Consider the following 20609-nt stretch of genomic DNA (forward strand, 5'->3'; position numbering starts at 1 on the left):
TGTACTATGATCGATAGTTATATTTTATCCTTGACAAGGTTTATCTCTGCTATCACGTGAAATCCAGACCACACCCACTTTCCACAGTATTTAGGCTATTCTTCGACGTCACTCACCTGTCGGCAAGACTCGGCACAGCCAGGAGCGCCTACGAAGATGTCCAACATAGCTTTGGGCAAAACGTCAGGGACAGAAGAGTTCCATGGACCAAGGCCATACAACCCAGTAGAATTCTCGGCAGCAAAATACAGAATGATACTCATATCTCAATGTACATTTGACTCTAAACTTCAGTGTACAGTTTTGTTTTCTGAAACAGATGGCACTGCTGTATGTGATTAAGATGATGCTGTCATTATAAGCTATGGTTGCAGAGGTAGACCGACAAACATTGCACTCTGACATAAGTAATCTTCCTGCAGTGTTGGTATATGGAACTTCTTGAGGGTCTCTCTTCATCGACGTCTCTTAGTCATCACTTCATCAAGCAGCGACTGTTCTTACTTATGGTTCTGTCATGAGGGGCACCAACTTTGACATGGAACTTCATTCTTTGGGTGACACCACAAGTAAAACTTGGAACTGATATGGGAGACGTAGTTGATCCAGTATTAGAGCCACCATTCAACAGAGCTTTGGAAGACTAATGATTAAATAAAGCAGAAGCATGAAGATAACTTCACTTTGGAATTTCTCAAAATATTGAAGAATTTGGGAAACAAACAATTATTAAAGTTCATGTGTTGAATTTATGATGTAAGAGACATACCATCATACTTTCAAAAATATCTTCCACACAATACTGAGAATAGGAAGGGCAGATAAGCGCAAAAACTATCATGAAATCATGTTAACAGCTGATGCATCAAAGTTACTAACAAGAATAATGTACATAAGAATGCAAAAGGAAATAAAATATAAGCCATGTGGTGATCAGTTTGGCTTTGGGAAAGGTAAAGGCACCAGAGCGGTCATTCTGATGCTGTGCTTGATCATGGAAGGAAGCTTAAGAAATGTCAGGATATCTTTATAGGATTTGCCAACCTAGAATAAATGTTTGACATTGTAAATTGGTGGAAGATGTTCAGAACTCTCAGAAAAATAAGTACAAGCTGTAGGGAGACACAGGTAATGTATAAAACGTACACAAACCAAGGGGCGACAATAGGAATGGAAGACCAAGAACAAAATCCTCAGATTTGTAGTATGTAAAACAGGGATGCAGTCTTTCACCCCCCCCCCCACTTTCAGTGTATGTGAAGAAGGCACAATGACAGAAATAAAAGAAAAGCTGAAGAGTGGGATTAAAAGAAGGGTTAACGAATATCAATGATAAGATTTGATGCTGACACTGCCATACTCAGTGAAATTTGAGGTGGACCACAGTACCTGTTGAATGCAATGAAAAGTCTTAAATAGTACAAAATAGGGTATGAGGCTGAACAGAAGAAAGATGGAAGTAAAGAAAAACAGCAGAGATGAGATTGGTGATAAACTTGACGTTAAAATTGGTGACTGTGAAGCAGACAAAGTGCAAGAAATCTTCCACCTTGGAAGCAAGACGACAATGACTGACAAAACAACAAAGACAATGTAGCCAAAAAGGTCCACTTGTATCAAATATTGGCCTTAAATTAGAGAAGAAATATATGAAAAGCATTCTGTACCAGTGACTTGTGGACTGTTAGAAAGCAGAAAAAGAAGAGAATTAAGAATCTGAAATGCATTGCTGTAGAAAAGTGTTGAAAATTGTGTGGGCTGATAGAGATTGGGAAGGTTCCCTCCACAGAATCAGCAAAGAAAGCAACATTTGGAAAACACTGAACAGAAAAGTGACAGGATGAAAGGATATAAGGGAATAAGTTCTGTGGTTGCAGAGAGAACTGTAGAGGGTAAAAACTGTTGGGAAAGGCAGACTGGAATACATTCAACAAATAATAGGGGATGTTGGATGCAAGTGGAAATTTGAGATGAAGAGGTTAGCACAGGGGAGAAAGTCTTGACGTGCTGCATCAAACCAACCATAAGACTGGTGGATGTATAAAACAGGTCCTGCATCTGGGTCATCCACAGAGGAATGACCTATGTGGTACGTGGTTCGGAGAGAGGTTGGCAGTTGCAGAAACTAGGATATTGCACAAGTTGTATGGTATACAGAAATTTATTGTGCTAAGGAAGGACAGTCCAAATGTATACTATAAGAACAGAATAAAACACTGGAATTATCGTAAAATCACATGATACATGCGGGTGATGGTTCTTGAGGAATATGTGACAGGAAACTAAATAAATTACACAAAACAGAGTTCTGGGCAAGACATATTTTAACACTGAATATAAATTTAAGTGTTACAAAGCCTTTCCTGAAGGTATCCTGTACAGAAGTAAAATGTGGACAATTAACAGTTCAGGCAAAACAGAATAAAAACATTTCACATGTGGTGCTACGTAACAATTTTAAAAGTAGTTGGATAGACTGAATAACTAATGAGGAAGCATCAACAATATGAAAAGGATAGTTGCTGCTCATCACACAGAGGTGGTGTTGAGTCAGACAGGCACAAGGCACAGTGAAAAAGACACACACACACACACACACACACACACACACACACACAGAGCTTATATGTTGAGCAGTCTTTTCCACTGTGCTTGTCAGCAACTCAGTGCTTCTCATGTATTGAGTAGCAATCTATCATTTTCATACTATTGTTAATCCCATCCATGATTTTCCATTGTTTAATGAAGAAGGGATGAAACTGTGGAGAAAAGATTGTTATGACACACTTGATTAAAAGAAAGGGGCAGTTGATGGGACCCATCATTTAAAATCAAGAAATTGTCAGTTTGAGTAGCCCAGGCTTAACGTGCATGTGCGAATGAGGGGGAAGGGTGAAGGCCAAGGCTTGACTACTGTAAACAGATTCAAATATATGTAAATTTCAGAAGTTAAGCAGAGATGGTGAAAAAACTTGCACAGAATAGACTAACTACATTAAATCAGTTTTCAGACTGAAGATGACAACAGTGATGATGACAACATCACCGATGCTACAAATATGCACAGACAAGAGAAAAATTTTGATTATTTATTTACCTATATTTTGCAGTGGGGGTGGGGGAGGGGATTTCCAATATTTGCATGTACAGCTTGTCTTCTTTCCATACACCTACGAAGTAAATGGCACTCATTGGTATGAGAGCCAAATATTCTGATGAGCAAAAGTAGTGTCTTCTCAGGTATGTTGGCCTGAAAAGTGGTTTCACACATGTGACTACCATTAAGTGGTTTCTGAATATAGCATCGCATTCTTTGGCATGAATTTTAGAAAGTGTGTGTGTGTGTGTGTGTGTGTGTGTGTGTGTGTGTGTGTGTGTGTGTGTGTGTAGCAGTGTTCCAATTTAAGAATGCATTTCTGTTTCAGAGGGTTTGTCAAATATAAACGAGAAACTGGTATGTACCGCCCAGCTGAAAAACGTCAGAAGGACTGGGAGGAAATTTACAACTTTGCCCACGTGCGTAAAGGTTTGCGTGTGCAGGCTGCTCGCTGCATGGAATGTGGTGTACCTTTTTGCCAGAGCTCTCATGGCTGCCCTCTTGGTAATATCATTCCAAAGTGGAATGATCTAATTTTTCAGTCCAACTGGCGTGAAGCTCTCAATCAACTTCTACAAACCAACAATTTCCCAGGTGAAGAGTTACTTCATAGTGGCTCGATTTTATTTTTTAAAAAATGTCATTGAAGTGTTTCTGTACATGCAATATTCTGTAACAGGAATGGTTGAATATGTCTGTTGCAATTCTTCATTGATTCCATAGCCATTTCTTTTTCTCTCCAAGTTTTGTGAATTGGAATAGAACAAAAATTGTGCGGTTTCTTTTTAACAATGTGAAATGGTTTGAAGAAGAGTTTTTCAAGACTCTTGGTGTCATTTGATAAAATTATTTTTGATAAAATTACTGCTTCACCTTATGAAGATATGAATACCATTATTTTCCCAGTTAGCACTAAAATTTTTGTATAGGATTGTTATCCAATAGATTTTTCCAGTTTTGCCAGGATGCTTTGTGTTGCTTGAATTTAAATTGGTAGAAGATAATTTTTGTATATAGTTACTTTTAAATCCTGAATAGCAATAATCGTTATTAACAGCACCAATAGCAGCTCAGTCAACACTGTGTTGTTTCGTGCATTTCAGAATTCACTGGAAGGGTGTGCCCTGCACCATGTGAAGGTGCTTGTGTGCTAGGTATTAGTGAACCACCTGTGACAATAAAGAACATAGAGTGTGCAATCATTGATCATGCATTCGAGCAAGGTTGGATTCGAGCTGAGCCACCAGCTTTCCGATCTGGGAAGAAAGTAGCTGTTGTTGGATCTGGTCCCTCTGGACTTGCAGCTGCTCATCAGCTGAACAAGGTTGGTTTTGCATTTTAACTGTGCTCCTTAATAATCAAACCAATTTACCTTCTGCGTAGCTGTCTCACAAAATCATCATAATCCTTCAAGCGATGGCATTGGGTAGCACCCACCTCACAGTGTTGGGGGTATATGTTGTCAATGATTGGACATGCATACTGCATCTCTGCCTCAGTAATTAATGAGACCAGTACTAGATGGCAGTGTGATATTTTCCATTAGCCTTTCTTTATACAAAGGTTTCATATTTTTATTGCGTGCATCAAATTCTTAAGCATGGTTTATGTTTGTTGTAGTTTATCACAAATGGGCTGCATAGGTTGGGTTAATTGACAGTGAAATTATGAAACTTTTGATTGAAAGTGAAAATGGAGATTAGTTTATTCTTGCACTATCAAAGGGATTGTGGAACTTACAGATGATTCATCTGAGTGGAAGGAAATCAGAAATAGTTCTGCTCCCAAAATAATAATGAAGGCAGACTGAAACAGAGAATTCGTGCTACAGAAATATTGCTAATAAAATTTGAACTGAATTTTTGTGAGAAAGTAAGTTTATTCTTACATAAAATTAGCCTGAAATTTTTATATATTGAAGGTGGAGACATTTTATTTGTTTTAAAGGAGGGGGGGGGGGGCTGCAAAGAAGAACCATCATGCAGGTGCAAGACTTGACCAGAAAACCCATGTTCCTGTATTGTGCCCTCTGTAGGCTTTCATACTTGAAGAAAACACATAATTTCATAACTTTATTATGTTAAAACTGCAACAGAGGAGCTACTCATAGTCACATATCATATTAACCTTTGTTTGCAATACTTTTTGCAGAATGGTAAACATATAGCATTTTCAGTGTAGGCAGCATTCAATACACAAATCATAAGATACATACAATGAACGTTTCACAGTGTGACCTGTCAGGTGAAATGCTGTAGTTATACGTGAAGAGTAACCATAGATAGCATTTGTATTGTTGCAAACTGATTTAAATTGTTCACTTCCTTGAAACTGCTGTCCAGTTTTATTTCCACAAAGTCTTAATTTTCTTGTGTGTCTACTTTCGCAGAGTGCTTCAGATGATTTACCTAAAGTAAATTGAAGACCTACCTTCATTCCATATATGAAATTTGCTGTATTAAAATAACTTTCTGAAACTAGCGTGCCACACTCAATATACATTGTAAGGCTGTCACAGTGAAATGAATATCAATGTGCCAAGAAGTAGGGTCATATGGGGTGGGTTGGATTACTTCATTTCTTTCAGTGGCTAGGAGAAACAATGTAATGACTGAGATGTTATTGCACTAACAGTTGTTAATTGTAACTGAGTCAGCTAATCTTGATTTGATAGTTCTATTCCATAAGTGTGTGAAGTGGTCCGATGTGATAGATCACGTGTGACATTGTATTCTACAGACGATCATCTTTTTGCCCTAAATCTGTAAATGGAGAATGGAATACAAACTCGTTTTTTTTTTTGGTAGGATTGTTGACAATGTGCTTGTACATCCAAGAAATTCAGTGTGAATGTAGAAATTCCCTTCATATGGGATTCTCATCCACTCCAATATTTCTAGAATGATAGCCATTTCATTGAGAAAGAACCCAGAGGGAGAAGTCTTATTATTAGTTAACATTCCCATGTGACTCAGGCTAATCTGTGGCTTTATTTTTCTCTCCACCTGTTTAAGAAGAATGTGTTATGTTTTTTTTTTCTGTTTTGAATAATACATAAAGAGGGAGGAGACAGAGATTGGTAGGATAGATACTAAAAAAATTTGCATCTTAATTAGGAAAACTGGGAGGAAGCCCAGATTTGAGTTGAATATTGGTTGCAAAGGTAGGTCGCTTCAGTGCTTTCGTTTAATATACTGTCAGCAGTTCTGCTGTAGGATGGAATAAAGTTCCATGATAACCTTCTTTTGGCTGCTCAGATCACACCAACCTGTGCCTACTGCCCTGCATTCAAGTGTGAGTGTGGTGTAGCCTGTTTGACCCCCCTGCGGGTCCGGGGTAAGAATAGGCCCGAGGTATTCCTGCCTGTCGTAAGAGGCGACTAAAAGGAGTTTCAACCGTTTCGGCCTTCCATGTGATGGTCCCCCTTGGGGTTTGACCTCCATTTTTCAAAATTCTACAGAAGTACGAGCCTTTTGGGGAAGGACACCTTACGTGGTGTACCACTGGTCCTAAGTGCACTAAGACCTTGGCACTCAGCATTGCACCGGCGTTGTAACCATACCCACTATTCCTCAAATTGGGCCTAAACGCCTGATGGGTTGTCCAAGTTACGCCCATAGTGCGTCTCCATCTGCACCAGCGATCATGATGGACTTTCCATGGCACCAGAAATCCAGCACGGTAGCCAGCCCGTTGTGGTGGGGTCATCATGTACCCTCTAGGTTGTAGCCCCCTGACAACACAGGGATCGTACTGCCAATACCTGAGCTGCACCCTCCCCACGTCGGCCAAGGAGTAGATGCCCGTCTCCTTGGGGCATCAGGACTCCCGGCAATGGTCATCCTGCCAGGTGGCCCTTGCTGCGGCTGGGTGGCCCCCGTGGGGAGAGCCCCTGGTCGGAGTGGGTGGTATCGGGGCAGACGTTTCGCAGATGAAACGTCAACACGTATCAGGTCGCTCTGCGGCCGAGTCTTTCAAAAGAAAAAGTACCGTTTCTAGTTCTCCTGCCCTTTCCCCCTTGGCCGCTCCCTGGGAGGAGGGACAGGCCCGCTGGCTTGGGGCGAAGTACTTCCCCTGCTATTTGGTCTGTTCTCGAACCGATGGGGGGACGTTCGCCACCTCCAAGCCCATGTTCTTGGTTCAGCACATTGAGGACATCTTCGGGGAAATCGAGGCTCTCAGCAAGATGCGTTCAGGGTCCATTCTTATCAAGACCACCTCCGCCACACAGTCGGCGGCGCTCCAGGCGTGCGACCGCCAAGGGTCATCCCAGTATCCATTGTCCCACATCTGGCACTAAATAGGACGCAGGGGGTTATTTTTCATCGTGACCTCCTGCTACAATCTGATGAGGAGCTCAGGGCCAACCTGGAGCGCTGAGGCGTGCATTTCGTCTGGCGAGTCCAGCGCGGCCCCAAAGACCATCGCATCGACACCGGGGCCTTTATCCTCGCTTTCAAGGGGGACGTTCTCCCGGAGAAGGTAAAGGTGATGTGCTACCGGTGTGACGTGCGACCTTACGTCCCGCCTCCTATGCGCTGTTTTCGGTGTTTGCGCTTTGGGCACATGTCGTCACGGTGTGAGGCTGAGCCCCTTTGTGGCGATTGTGGACGTCCTCTTCGTGAGGAACATACATGCACCCCACCACCTCGGTGCATTAATTGTCCTGGTGTCCACTCGCCTAGATCCTCAGACTGCCCCGCATATCAGAAGGAGAAGAAGATACAAGAACTCAAAACTTTGGATCGGCTCTCTTATTCTGAGGCCAGGAAGAAGTATGACCGCCTCCATCCCGTGCCATTGACCACTTCGTTTGCCTCAGTTGTGTCCACTCCTTCCGTAGTATCCTCACCCCTATCCTGTCCCCCCTCCGCCTCCTCCGCCCATCAGGGGGCTCTGCCTCCGCCTCCCAAATCCCTCCCTTCCAAATCCTCCTCCCCCGTGGCCCCCACCCCCTCTGCTCCAGGGGCCACCCTTCCTGCTCCTCCTCCTCCTCCTCCTCCTCCTCCCCCCCCCCCCTCCCCCGCCACCTGAGAAGCGATCCTCTTCTCAGGCGTCCATCGGGGAAACGTTCCGGACCCCAGCTTCCGAGGTCCGGCGTTCCAAAACGGACCCCGCGCGTGAGGACCTTCTTCGGGTCCAGCCCACCATCCCTGTGCCTCCTCGGCCTTCCAAGAAGGCCTCCAAGAAGAAGTCTCTATCCCCCTCTCCACCCCGGCGCGTTTCGTCTGACGCTCCATCCGTGAGTCGCTGCTCTCGGCCGTCCTCAGTTTCGCCGGGACGCTCTGCTGCCAGGCGCTCAGCTGGCCTTTCGTCGGCAAATGATGCTGCCCCTCCTACACAACCAGGGACAGCGGCCGCAGCTGGCGACGACTCGATGGAACCGGATCCGCCTCCCGCCGGCTGTAGCGTTGTTCCCTCGCAACCTGGCCCTCCACGGCCATCGAGGTGACCAGCTCTTCCCCCGTCTCCTTCCCCCAACTTTTTGACTAGTGATGGCCTTGTTACATTGGAACGTAAGAGGTATTCGATCTAATCGGGAGGAATTACAACTGCTCCTCCGCCTGCACTGTCCGCTCGTCCTTGGTCTCCAGGAAACCAAGTTGCGCCCGACTGACCGTATTGCCTTTACCCACTATACCTCGGAGCGGTGTGACCTCACCCCTGTGGACGGTATCCCAGCTCATGGTGGGGTCATGTTGCTCGTTCGGGATGATGTCTATTACCATCCCATCCCATTGACCACCCCACTCCAAGCAATAGCTGTCCGTATTACTCTTTCTGCTTTTACTTTTTCAGTTTGTACCATCTACACTCCACCGTCATCTGCTGTTAGTCGGGTTGACATGATGCACCTGATCGTTCAGCTTCCCCCACCGTTTTTATTGTTTGGCGACTTCAATGCCCATCATCCCCTTTGGGGCTCTCCTGCATCCTGTCAAAGAGGCTCACTCTTGGCAGATGTCTTCAACCATCTCAATCTTGTCTGCCTCAATACCGGCGCCCCGGCTTTCCTCTCTGACTCTACTCATACCTACTCCCACTTGGACCTCTCGATCTGTTCTACCACTCTTGCCCGTCGGTTCGAGTGGTATGTCCTTTCTGACACCTATTCGAGCGACCATTTCCCCTGTGTCGTTCGTCTCCTGCACCACACCCCATCCCCACGTCCTTCGCGCTGGAACATACTGAAAGCTGACTGGGGACTTTACTCCTCCCTGGCGACCTTTCCGGACCACGATTTTCTCAGTTGTGACAGTCAGGTCGAATACCTCACGGCTGTTATCATCAATGCTGCCGAACGTTCCATTCCTCGTACTACCTCTTCTTCACGTCGCGTTTCCGTCCCCTGGTGGAACGAGGCTTGTAGGGACGCTATCCGTGCTCGACGACATGCTTTTCGCACCTTTCGCCGCCATCTTACGTTGGCGAATTGTATTGCATACAAACGACTCCGAGCGCAATGCCGTAGAGTCATCAAAGACAGCAAAAAAGCTTGTTGGGCCTCTTTCACCAGCTCCTTTAACAGTTTTACTCCCTCTTCCGTCGTTTGGGGTGGCCTGCGCCGGCTGTCGGGCATTAAGGCCCACTCCTCGGTACCTGGCCTGACCTCAGGTAATGAGGTCCTTGTTGATCCTGTGGCTGTCTCCAACGCCTTTGGCCGCTTTTTCGCGGAGGTTTCAAGCTCCGCCCATTACCACCCTGCCTTCCTTCACAGGAAAGAGGCAGAAGAGGCTCGGCGATGTTCCTTCCACTCGCTGAATCTGGAAACTTATAATGCACCCTTTACTATGCTGGAACTCGAACGTGCGCTTGCACTGTCCCGATCCTCTGCTCCGGGGCCAGATGCCATTCACGTTCAGATGCTGGCACACCTTTCTCCGATGGGCAAAAGCTTCCTTCTTCGTACCTACAATCGCGTCTGGACCGAAGGTCAGGTCCCCATGCGTTGGCGTGACGCCGTCGTTGTTGCTATACCCAAACCCGGGAAGGATAGACACCTTCCTTCTAGTTACCGCCCCACTTCTCTTACAAGCTGTGTCTGTAAGGTGATGGAGCACATGGTTAATGCTCGGTTAGTCTGGATTCTTGAATCTCGACGACTACTTACTAATGTCCAATACGGCTTTCGTCGCCGCCGCTCCGCTGTTGACCACCTTGTGACCTTGTCGACATTCATCATGAACAACTTTTTGCGAAGGCGCCAAACGGTAGCAGTGTTCTTCGACTTGGAGAAGGCTTATGATACCTGTTGGAGAGGAGGTAGCCTCCGCACTATGCACAGGTGGGGCCTATGCGGTTGCCTGCCCCTTTTTATTGATTCCTTTTTAACGGATCGAAAGTTTAGGGTACGTGTGGGTTCTGTATTGTCCGACGTCTTTCTCCAGGAGAACGGAGTGCCTCAGGGCTCCGTCTTGAGCGTAGCCCTTTTTACCATCGCGATCAATCCAATTATGGATTGTATTCCACCTAATGTCTCAGGCTCTCTCTTTGTCGATGACTTCGCGATCTACTGCAGTGCCCAGAGAACATGCCTCCTGGAGCGCTGCCTTCAGCGTTGTCTCGACAGCCTCTACTCATGGAGTGTGGCAAATGGCTTCCGGTTCTCTGAGGAGGAGGATATTAGTGTTTAACGTCCCGTCGACAACGAGGTCATTAGAGACGGAGCGCAAGCTCGGGTGAGTGAAGGATGGGGAAGGAAATCGGCCGTGCCCTTTCAAAGGAACCATCCCGGCATTTGCCTGAAGCGATTTAGGGAAATCACGGAAAACCTAAATCAGGATGGCCGGAGACGGGATTGAACCGTCGTCCTCCCGAATGCGAGTCCAGTGTGCTAACCACTGCGCCACCTCGCTCGGTCCGGTTCTCTGAAGAGAAGACGGTTTGTATCAACTTTTGGCGATATAAAGTGTTCCTTCCGCCATCCTTACATCTCGGTCCCGTTGTTCTCCCATTCGTGGAAACAACTAAGTTTCTAGGGCTCACGTTGGACAGAAAACTGTGTTGGTCTCCACATGTCTCTTATTTGGCGGCCCGTTGTACACGTTCCCTTAATGTCCTCAGAGTTCTTAGCGGTTCATCTTGGGGAGCGGATCGCACTGTCCTGCTTTGCTTGTATCGGTCCATTGTCCGATCCAAGCTGGATTATGGGAGCTTCGTCTACTCATCCGCTCGGCCATCCCTCTTACGCCGGTTCAACTCCATCCACCATCGGGGGATACGTCTTGCGACCGGAGCCTTCTACACTAGTCCTGTGGAGAGTCTTTATGCTGAAGCTGCCGAATTACCATTGACCTACCGGCGCGATGTACTGCTGTGTTGGTATGCCTGCCGGCTGTTGTCTATGCCCGACCACCCCTCTTACCAGTCCTTCTTCGCCGATTCTCTCGACCGTCAGTATGGGTTGTATGTGTCTGCCCTGCTGCCCCCCGGAGTCCGCTTCCGTCGCCTGCTTCGACAATTGGATTTTGCCCTCCCTACCACCTTCAGAGAGGGTGAGAGCCCGACACCACCTTGGCTCCAGGCTCCGGTTCATATTTATCTCGACCTCGGCTCACTCCCAAAGGAGGGTACTCCGGCTGCAGTGTATTGCTCACGGTTTGTCGAACTTCGTGCTCGACTTGCCGGTCACACCTTTATTTACACCGATGGCTCCAAAACTGACGATGGTGTCGGCTGTGCCTTTGTCGTCAGGGCTGCCACCTTTAAATACCGGCTCCTCGACCAATGTTCCAGCTTTACGGCCGAGCTTTTTGCTCTCCATCAGGCCGTTCAGTATGCCCGCTGCCACCGCCATTCATTGTATGTACTTTGCTCTGACTCACTCAGTGCTCTTCAGAGCCTTGGAGCTCCCTATCCGGTCCATCCCTTGATTCAACGGATACAGCAGTCCCTCCATTCTTTCGCTGATAATGGTGGTTCTGTCAGCTTTCTGTGGGTTCCCGGACATGTAGGAGTGCCTGGGAATGAGGCTGCGGATGCTGCAGCCAAGGCTGCAGTCCTCCTGCCTCGGCCAGCCTCCCATTGTGTCCCGTCATCTGACGTTCGTGGCGATGTATGTTAAGAGGCTTGTGTCGTTGTGGTGGGATGCTTGGTCATCCCTCCAAGGAAACAAGCTCCGGGCAGTAAAACCGCTCCCAACTGCTTGGACAACCTTCTCCTCTCGCCGAGATGGTCGGGAGGTCCTTCTGACCAGGTTGCGGATTGGGCATTGCCGGTTTAGCCACCGCTACCTGCTCTCCGGTGACCCAGCCCCGCAGTGCCCATGTGGTCAGGCATTAACAGTGTGCCATGTTTTATTGTCGTGTCCCCGTTTTAGTCAATTTCGTGTTGTCCTGTCCCTGCCATCTACTTTACCAGATGTTTTAGCTGATGACGCTCGAGCAGCTGCTCGTATTCTGCGTTTTATAACTTTAACTGGCTTGTCCAAAGACATCTAACCTTTTTACTTATTTTATCTGCATCTTTGTCAGATCCTTCTGGTGTCCCCCCCATCCCCTTGAGTTTTACTAGATTCCAAGTGCTCTAACAACAGTGACTGGGCGCTAGTGACCTCAGCAGTTGAGCGCCCTTAAACCCCACAAAAAAAAAAACCGAAAGTAGCATTTTTGATCCTGGATCACTTTATTTTTCAATGAATAATCACCATTGCGGAACGTACAGCTGCATGACACTTTTTACATAAAATCTGATGTAGACACATTTCATGTGTCGAATATATATTTAGGTGTGCCAAAATTAAAGCCAGTAGGCATCTGCATTACAAATGCTGTGCTTCCTAGTGATAGGTTAGATAGTTAATATTGCAACAAAAACCTTCAAGCCTACATTAAAGATTTAATATTACTTAGACAGGGCCACTGACACAGTCACATCACTCACTCTGAATACAAAGGGCTGTGGTTGCTTGCTTGCCCCCCCCCCCCCCCCCCCCCACCTCCCTCTTTGTAGCTGCTTGTTAATGGGTCCTGAATTGACTTTCATCTTCTAAGTATTGTAACTTTCTTTGCATGCTTTGTGGTTCTTTAGTGGACACATGATTGAGGAACACATGTGGTTAATGGGCAGAGAATACAGATATTAATTTATTCTACATCTAATATCAAATACTAAAAGTAATACGTAACTTTGTTTGCTGTAGTTGCAGCGTCAGTTGCTAACAGTAGATTTGAATGTTGAAATACATACAGATGCAAAGTTTTGTGTTTGTCAGCATTCAGTAAAATGATATGATGACTATTCCATAGATGGTGAGCCCTGAGCATTATTAAAGTCTGTAAATGTTATGAAATGCCAGACACATAAAATGTGCTCTGTGTGTCAAAGTTTGAACTCGAGTAGACCCACCGCTGGAGCTCCAGAGAGGTTATGCTTGCATGTCATTGGCAGTGGTGTAAGTGTTTGTGATAGTGCCCTCATGCCATGATGGCGGCTGTGTGAAACATGTCAGCATGCCTGGCGACACATGAACCACACCAAGAAAGCTTCTTTTCAATATTAATTTTACTGAAACTGTAAGACTGTCACAATAAGAGTAACAATTTCAAATGTCATATAATATCCAACTTAAATTCATACTTCAGTTCTGAAAGTAAATTTACATGAAACAGTTCCCATTTCAGCACTGTTGTGAAGTTGCCTTTTCTTTGCTTGCAAGGTTATCAGTGGACTAGAATCCAGTCATACTCTCAACACTGGGAATTATCTTCTTATTTCTCACCTTCCACTAAATTCACAGTGTGTCTTCCAAGATAGATGTTGATTACTTAGCTTTAAGTAAAATTCTCTTAACTTTTCTTTTCAATATAAACCAGGGTGTATACGCCCCGGGACAACAGAGAGATTCGGGAAAAACCTGGGAATTTTTTCATCCAGGAGGAAACCGGGAAAACCCCGGGAATTTTTTAGAATTCCGGGAATTTTTCATTGTTTTAGTTTTCAGTTAAATTTTTGTAATTTTGACTGGTAAGAACTGATACTCTAACAATGGATATTAGTGTATACCGCTATTGCAGAATAGTACTTCAACAATAAAACATAATAAGAGAAAAAAACAAAAATAACGTAAATTGCAAAGAAAATGCGCCATATACAAAGACAGCACACAGTGCTCATGCAAGTGTCTGCCAACAGCAGAATGTGTCAAAGGCTTTAGGAAGACTATGCAATGCTTCATAGCAACAAATTGCCTCCGATGAGCATGAAGTCACAACTGTTTACATTAAATTTGTTTTAGAGTTAAGAGCGAGCTCTTGTTTTAGAGTTAAGAGCGGGCTCGTGCGCATGCACAGCTGAGTCACGTTTGAGTTGTAGATTCTCTTGCTTCTGGCTGCAGGAATGTGGCTCTTGGCTGTGCAAGCAGTCGCAGCAAGCAGCTAGATGCTACCAGGAAAAGAGGGTGCCAAATTCATATTCTTGAGGAAAAGAACTTGTTTCACAAAACACCTAGCAGCCAGCGCATATTTATCTACCGATTATTCATATGAGTTGGAAACACTTCTCTGTTGGTTTTTGAACACATTTTAAGTTGATTTCTGAATGAATCATAAGTTCATTTTTGAATGCGTGATGTCTGTATCTGGAGAATCCTCATCGCATCTAGGAATAAACTTTCCGCAGACAAAAGGGGACGGGGCTATACGAGCTGAGCGGAGTAAAGCCAAACGGATGAATGCCAATCGCTGTCTGATTATGTGGTTTATTGGGTTTGCGAATGATCAGCATTGTTATAATTACTAGTGAAATCTATAGATTCAGACTACCAGAATGGAAATAAATGACTGACAGGAATAACAGGTGAGAAAGATTATGTATTATCTTCACGGTGTATCCAAGAAAATGAAATTTTGACAGAAAATTTTTGGCCAGATCGCTATACTAGTAAGGACTAGTTGTACAGTCCCCGGCTAGCGGCCGCTTAAGTTCTATTTTGGAAGTAAAGTGGAAAACGTGTTGTACGAACACGTAATAGTGCCTAACTGGAAAATAATTGTGGGATAACTAAACCTGTGATCCTGGCAGGGCTAGTGAAGTTAATCGGCGAACAAATTTTGACCTTGGCGAGAATAGCTACAGTATTGGTGATGACAAGATTGATTGTTAGAATGAGGAAGGAGAAGAAACGGGGACATCACACAAATTATGGAAGAATAAGATGATTCCAAATTTATATAAAAAATTTGTAATACTACTTTTCGATCTCGTGCTTGAGAAACTGATGCGTATGAATGAAATGTGAAACTATTTCCTAACATAAAGCTTTATGCTTTTAGTAGGCCTAATAGGTATTTCATATTGGTACTTCGTGAATTATATTCTGTCTTGTTATAAACAGTCTCGTTTATGTGATGTGTGTTTCAAAATTGATGCAATGTTACAAAAGCCTATTTTGTTTTATCTAGCAGACAGTGACAAAATAGATATAATCAGATCGAGAAACCACATCAGTCTTGGGTATTATTTGTGTTAACAGCTTGTTCAGTATTAGATAAAACAACATTTCGATTTTTCGTGTAGCAAAACGTTTGACAAACTTTGGTGAGGTAATAGATCCTTTCACAGAAAGGAAAGCATGCCATGTAAATCTGTAGCAAGATTAGGCAGAAAAAAAAATTGCTAGGAGCTAAGGATTGAAGAAATGTGTAATTTCTTGCTTATCTCTTCTCTTTATTGGTTTTATGTATCCTATATTTAATTTTATATCACACAAAACAGCTAGTTATTAGCTAATAGGCAATAAAGAGTGCAAATTTTGTGGAGAGTTCTTGTTCTCCCGATTACAAATAATCCTATCCACTATTAACTGCGAGATATTTTTTTTTTTTTTTTTTTTAACTTGGCAGGCTCTCAAACCGGCCAACTGTGAGCAGGAGAGGCACCACAGGACATTTCAATTTCCACTATCCTGAATATAATTTGATGGCATCCATTAAAAAAATTATACACGTTTTAATTCCACAGAGCGAAATATAGTGACATGCGATAGAAGAATGCTTTATGATGAGGCGTGGCACTGCACTTTGGCACACTTAAGACCAAATTATATGTCTTAACATTTCCTCGAACACATGTTTCAGATCTTTCAGAAAGATATGTGCAACAAGATGAGCATATTTTTGAAAATTCGATTTTTTTAGTATTGACTCAGTTCACAAATATCGTAGATCCGGGGCTGATGCGCAGAGCAGTTAAGAGTTATAGCGGGTAGTCTCCACGTGACCCATATTTACATTTAGTGATTTTGCTGTTTCCCCTCATTTACTCTCATGTCAAATGAAAACAAAACGGATGTCTGTGGCCGGGAGCTATCAAGTGAATTAAAATGCATTCACATAATTACGGAAGGCTAAAATATGTCACTAGTTTCAGATTTTATTTTATTTCCACTTTTCTGACAGTCAAGCATTAATCGCCTTGCAGAACAATAGAGTTATTTTTGTCTGTTTGCCAAAGAAATTTGACTTTTATAAACTTTTTCCGCGGAGGCACTCAATGTATTTGAAACGAAATGTTTAATTACACAGTACTGGCTAGTCTCAACTGTTTGCTGCATTTCAAGTGCACATTTTCATCTTCTAGCACATATGGTATTTTGCCATAATAAAGAACCAAACATGATACAATACAGTACTGGTGCTCCAAGACAATTTACATCCCGAAAACGACACTGAAAAGCTTAATATCAGGTCAAGGTCTACTTCATTGGGAATCTGAACATATGAATGTGCACTTAAGTATGCACTTTAAATGTGCACATTTTAGTATGGTTCACAAAATTCCAATGCTCTTGGAGTATCTTCTGATGTCTTGTTTCTTTTATGACATAATGTATGATCTTTTATTATTTTACACATACACATACATATGGGCTTCCTACGTCATGATAGCTGCGCAAACGCGGTGTCGTCTGTTACCTGCACTCACTGGCAACTGCTGAAACGGACCCATTTCTAACAGGTCGTGGGAAAATATTGTGAATGGTGGTTTGAAAAGCGTTACTTTCAAGGTAAATATCCTTTTACGTAAGTTGAACTGTGTGCGAGGACGTACCATGAATTTATTAAATAACAGAGCGTTTGACTCTCATTTAAAAATCAACTCTTTGATGACGAGCCATTTAGAATAATTTCGAACCCTGAAGATCAGACATTTATGTCATTATTAAACATTTTACTGGCACATTTGTGTGATATATCTTAAATGTAACACGCGCAAAAAAGATAAACATTATAAGCTAAAGCTTAGCTTGTCTTGCAGCTTATTAATCTTGGAGACAAATATTATATGTGAAAGCTTTCCCTTTATTGTAGCGCACTATGCATATTAATTTAAACTACTAACTTTCCCTGTTTGTGTGTTCGTGCTACTTAACAGTGATGTTGCTGTTGGCTGACTACATCACGTGTTCTATGCTCTGAATACCCGCTGCCATCGGCTGGTGAGATCACGTGACATAGGCTATGACTGGCTTACAGATGCGCATCGCTATCTTGATTTCAATGATTCGGAAAGTAACATGCGGTGTTTGGTGGAATTCCAGTGTATACTTACCGCCTGGTAGAATTTTGCGCAGAGCACAACATAATCATAGCTAATACTTGGTTTAAGAACCATGAAAGAAGGTTGTATACATGGAAGAACCCTGGAGATACTAAAAGGTATCAGATAGATTATATAATGGTAAGACAGAGATTTAGGAACCAGGTTTTAAATTGTAAGACATTTCCAGGGGCAGATGTGGACTCTGACCACAATCTATTGGTTATGACCTGTAGATTAAAACTGAAGAAACTGCAAAAAGGTGGGAATTTAAGGAGATGGGACCTGGATAAACTGAAAGAACCAGAGGTTGTACAGAGTTTCAGGGAGAGCATAAGGGAACAATTGACAGGAATGGGGGAAATAAATACAGTAGAAGAAGAATGGGTAGCTTTGAGGGATGAAGTAGTGAAGGCAGCAGAGGATCAAGTAGGTAAAAAGATGAGGAATAGTAGAAATCCTTGGGTAACAGAAGAAATATTGAATTTAATTGATGAAAGGAGAAAATATAAAAATGCAGTAAATGAAGCAGGCAAAAAGGAATACAAACGTCTCAAAAATGAGATCGACAGGAAGTGCAAAATGGCTAAGCAAGGATGGCTAGCGGACAAATGTAAGGATGTAGAGGCTTATCTCACTAGGGGTAAGATAGATACCGCCTACAGGAAAATTAAAGAGACCTTTGGAGATAAGAGAACGACTTGTATGAATATTAAGAGCTCAGATGGAAACCCAGTTCTAAGCAAAGAATGGAAAGCAGAAAGGTGGAAGGAGTATATAGAGGGTCTATACAAGGGCGATGTACTTGAGGACAATGTTATGGAAATGGAAGAGGATGTAGATGAAGGTGAAATGGGAGATACGATACTGCGTGAAGAGTTTGACAGAGCTCTGAAAGACATGAGTCAAAACAAGGCCCCGGGAGTAGACAACATTCCATTGGAACTACTGACGGCCTTGGGAGAGCCAGTCCTGACAAAACTCTACCATCTGGTGAGCAAGATGTATGAGACAGGCGAAATACCCTCAGACTTCAAGAAGAATATAATAATTCCAATCCCAAAGAAAGCAGGTGTTGACAAATGTTAAAATTACCGAAAAATCAGTTTAATAAGCCACAGCTGCAAAATACTAACACGAATTCTTTACAGACGAATGGAAAAACTAGTAGAAGCCGGCCTCGGGGAAGATCAGTATGGATTCCGTAGAAACACTGAAACACGTGAGGCAATACTGACCTTACGGCTTATTTTAGAAGAAAGATTAAGGAGAGGCAAACCTACATTTCTAGCATTTGTAGACTTGGAGAAAGCTTTTGACAATGTTGACTGGAATAATCTCTTTCAAACTCTAAAGGTGGCAGGGGCAAAATACAGGGAGCGGCAGGCTATTTACAATTTGTACAGAAACCAGATGGCAGTTATAAGAGTTGAGGGACATGAAAGGGAAGCTGTGGTTGGGAAGGGAGTAAGACAGGGTTGTAGTCTCTCCCCGATGTTATTCAATCTGTATATTGAGCAAGCAGTAAAGGAAACAAAAGAAAAATTCGGAGTAGGTATTAAAATCCATGGAGAAGAAATAAAAACTTTGAGGTTCGCCAATGACATTGTAATTCTGTCAGAGACAGCAAAGGACTTGGAAGAGCAGTTGAACGGAATGGACAGTGTCTTGAAAGAAGGATATAAGATGAACATCAACAAAAGCAAAATGAGGATAATGGAATGTAGTCGAATTAAGTCGGGTGATGCTGAGGGAATTAGATTAGGAAATGAGACGCTTAAAGTAGTAAAGGAGTTTTGCTATTTGGGGAGCAAAATAACTGATGATGGTCGAAGTAGAGAGGATATAAAATGTAGACTGGCAATGGCAAGGAAATCGTTTCTGAAGAAGAGAAATTTGTTAACATCGAGTATAGATTTAAGTGTCAGGAAGTCATTTCTGAAAGTATTTGTATGGAGTGTAGCCATGTATGGAAGTGAAACATGGACAATAAATAGTTTGGGCAAGAAGAGAATAGAAGCTTTCGAAATGTGGTGCTACAGAAGAATAGAAGCTTTCGAAATGTGGTGCTACAGAAGAATGCTGAAGATTAGATGGGTAGACCACATAACTAATGAGGAAGTATTGAATAGGATTGGGGAGAAGAGAAGTTTGTGGCACAACTTGACCAGAAGAAGGGATCGGTTGGTAGGACATGTTCTGAGGCATCAAGGGATCACCAATTTAGTATTGGAGGGCAGCGTGGAGGGTAAAAATCGTAGGGGGAGACCAAGAGATGAATACACTAAGCAGATTCAGAAGGATGTAGGTTGCAGTAGGTACTGGGAGATGAAGAGGCTTGCACAGGATAGAATAGCATGGAGAGCTGCATCAAAACAGTCTCATGACTGAAGACCACAACAACAACAACTTTTGTAATATGAAAATACGCAGTGTATGTGTTGCTGCACATCAAAGATATTTCCAAAATGGAACCGTTCAAAGGATTGATAAGGGATAATATACTGTCACTTAACATGGAAAACGCATGTTTTCACCTGGGAGAAAGTGTATTTTTAACCGGAAATCTGGGAAAAATCCGTGAAATTCTCCCCCACCCTTTATCCACATATACACCCAGTGAACAGAAATGATCAACAACATGAAAAAGTCTTTGTTATCTTTACCATATAGAGAGACAATATTCTGAAATATATACTGAGAGAACTCAGAAGATTAACTTAGCCACATTCTTGTCTTTTAATGTAGCATAAATGAAGATTACATCATTATGTGATATAAGGGCACTGGAGACACACGTGATCAAAATTGATGAAAGTGGTCAATATTATCTTGTCTAATGACAGTTTCCTGCGCAATGAATATAGCCATGCAGATCTCGCTTGGATGCTGCAAAGTTGCGCTGTACACGCACACAATGTACTTTTTGCCCACCATTATTCTTCAGTCTACATTGTGATGTAGGTGCCTGACG

General features: G+C 43.3%; 1 protein-coding gene across 2 annotated transcripts in view; it reads left to right on the forward strand.

Moving 5' to 3' along the window:
- Nucleotides 1-20609, forward strand: part of LOC124712048 (glutamate synthase [NADH]) — a 386910-nt gene that overhangs the window by 329574 nt on the left and 36727 nt on the right. For both annotated transcript variants that reach the window (XM_047242338.1, XM_047242339.1), the window contains 2 exons: nucleotides 3426-3691; nucleotides 4201-4421. In XM_047242338.1, the coding sequence (XP_047098294.1) occupies nucleotides 3426-3691; nucleotides 4201-4421 (487 nt within the window). The remainder of the gene's footprint in view (nucleotides 1-3425; nucleotides 3692-4200; nucleotides 4422-20609) is intronic.

The sequence above is a fragment of the Schistocerca piceifrons genome, chromosome 8 (genome assembly GCF_021461385.2).
Source record: "Schistocerca piceifrons isolate TAMUIC-IGC-003096 chromosome 8, iqSchPice1.1, whole genome shotgun sequence".
In the NCBI taxonomy this organism is placed as follows: domain Eukaryota; kingdom Metazoa; phylum Arthropoda; class Insecta; order Orthoptera; family Acrididae; genus Schistocerca; species Schistocerca piceifrons.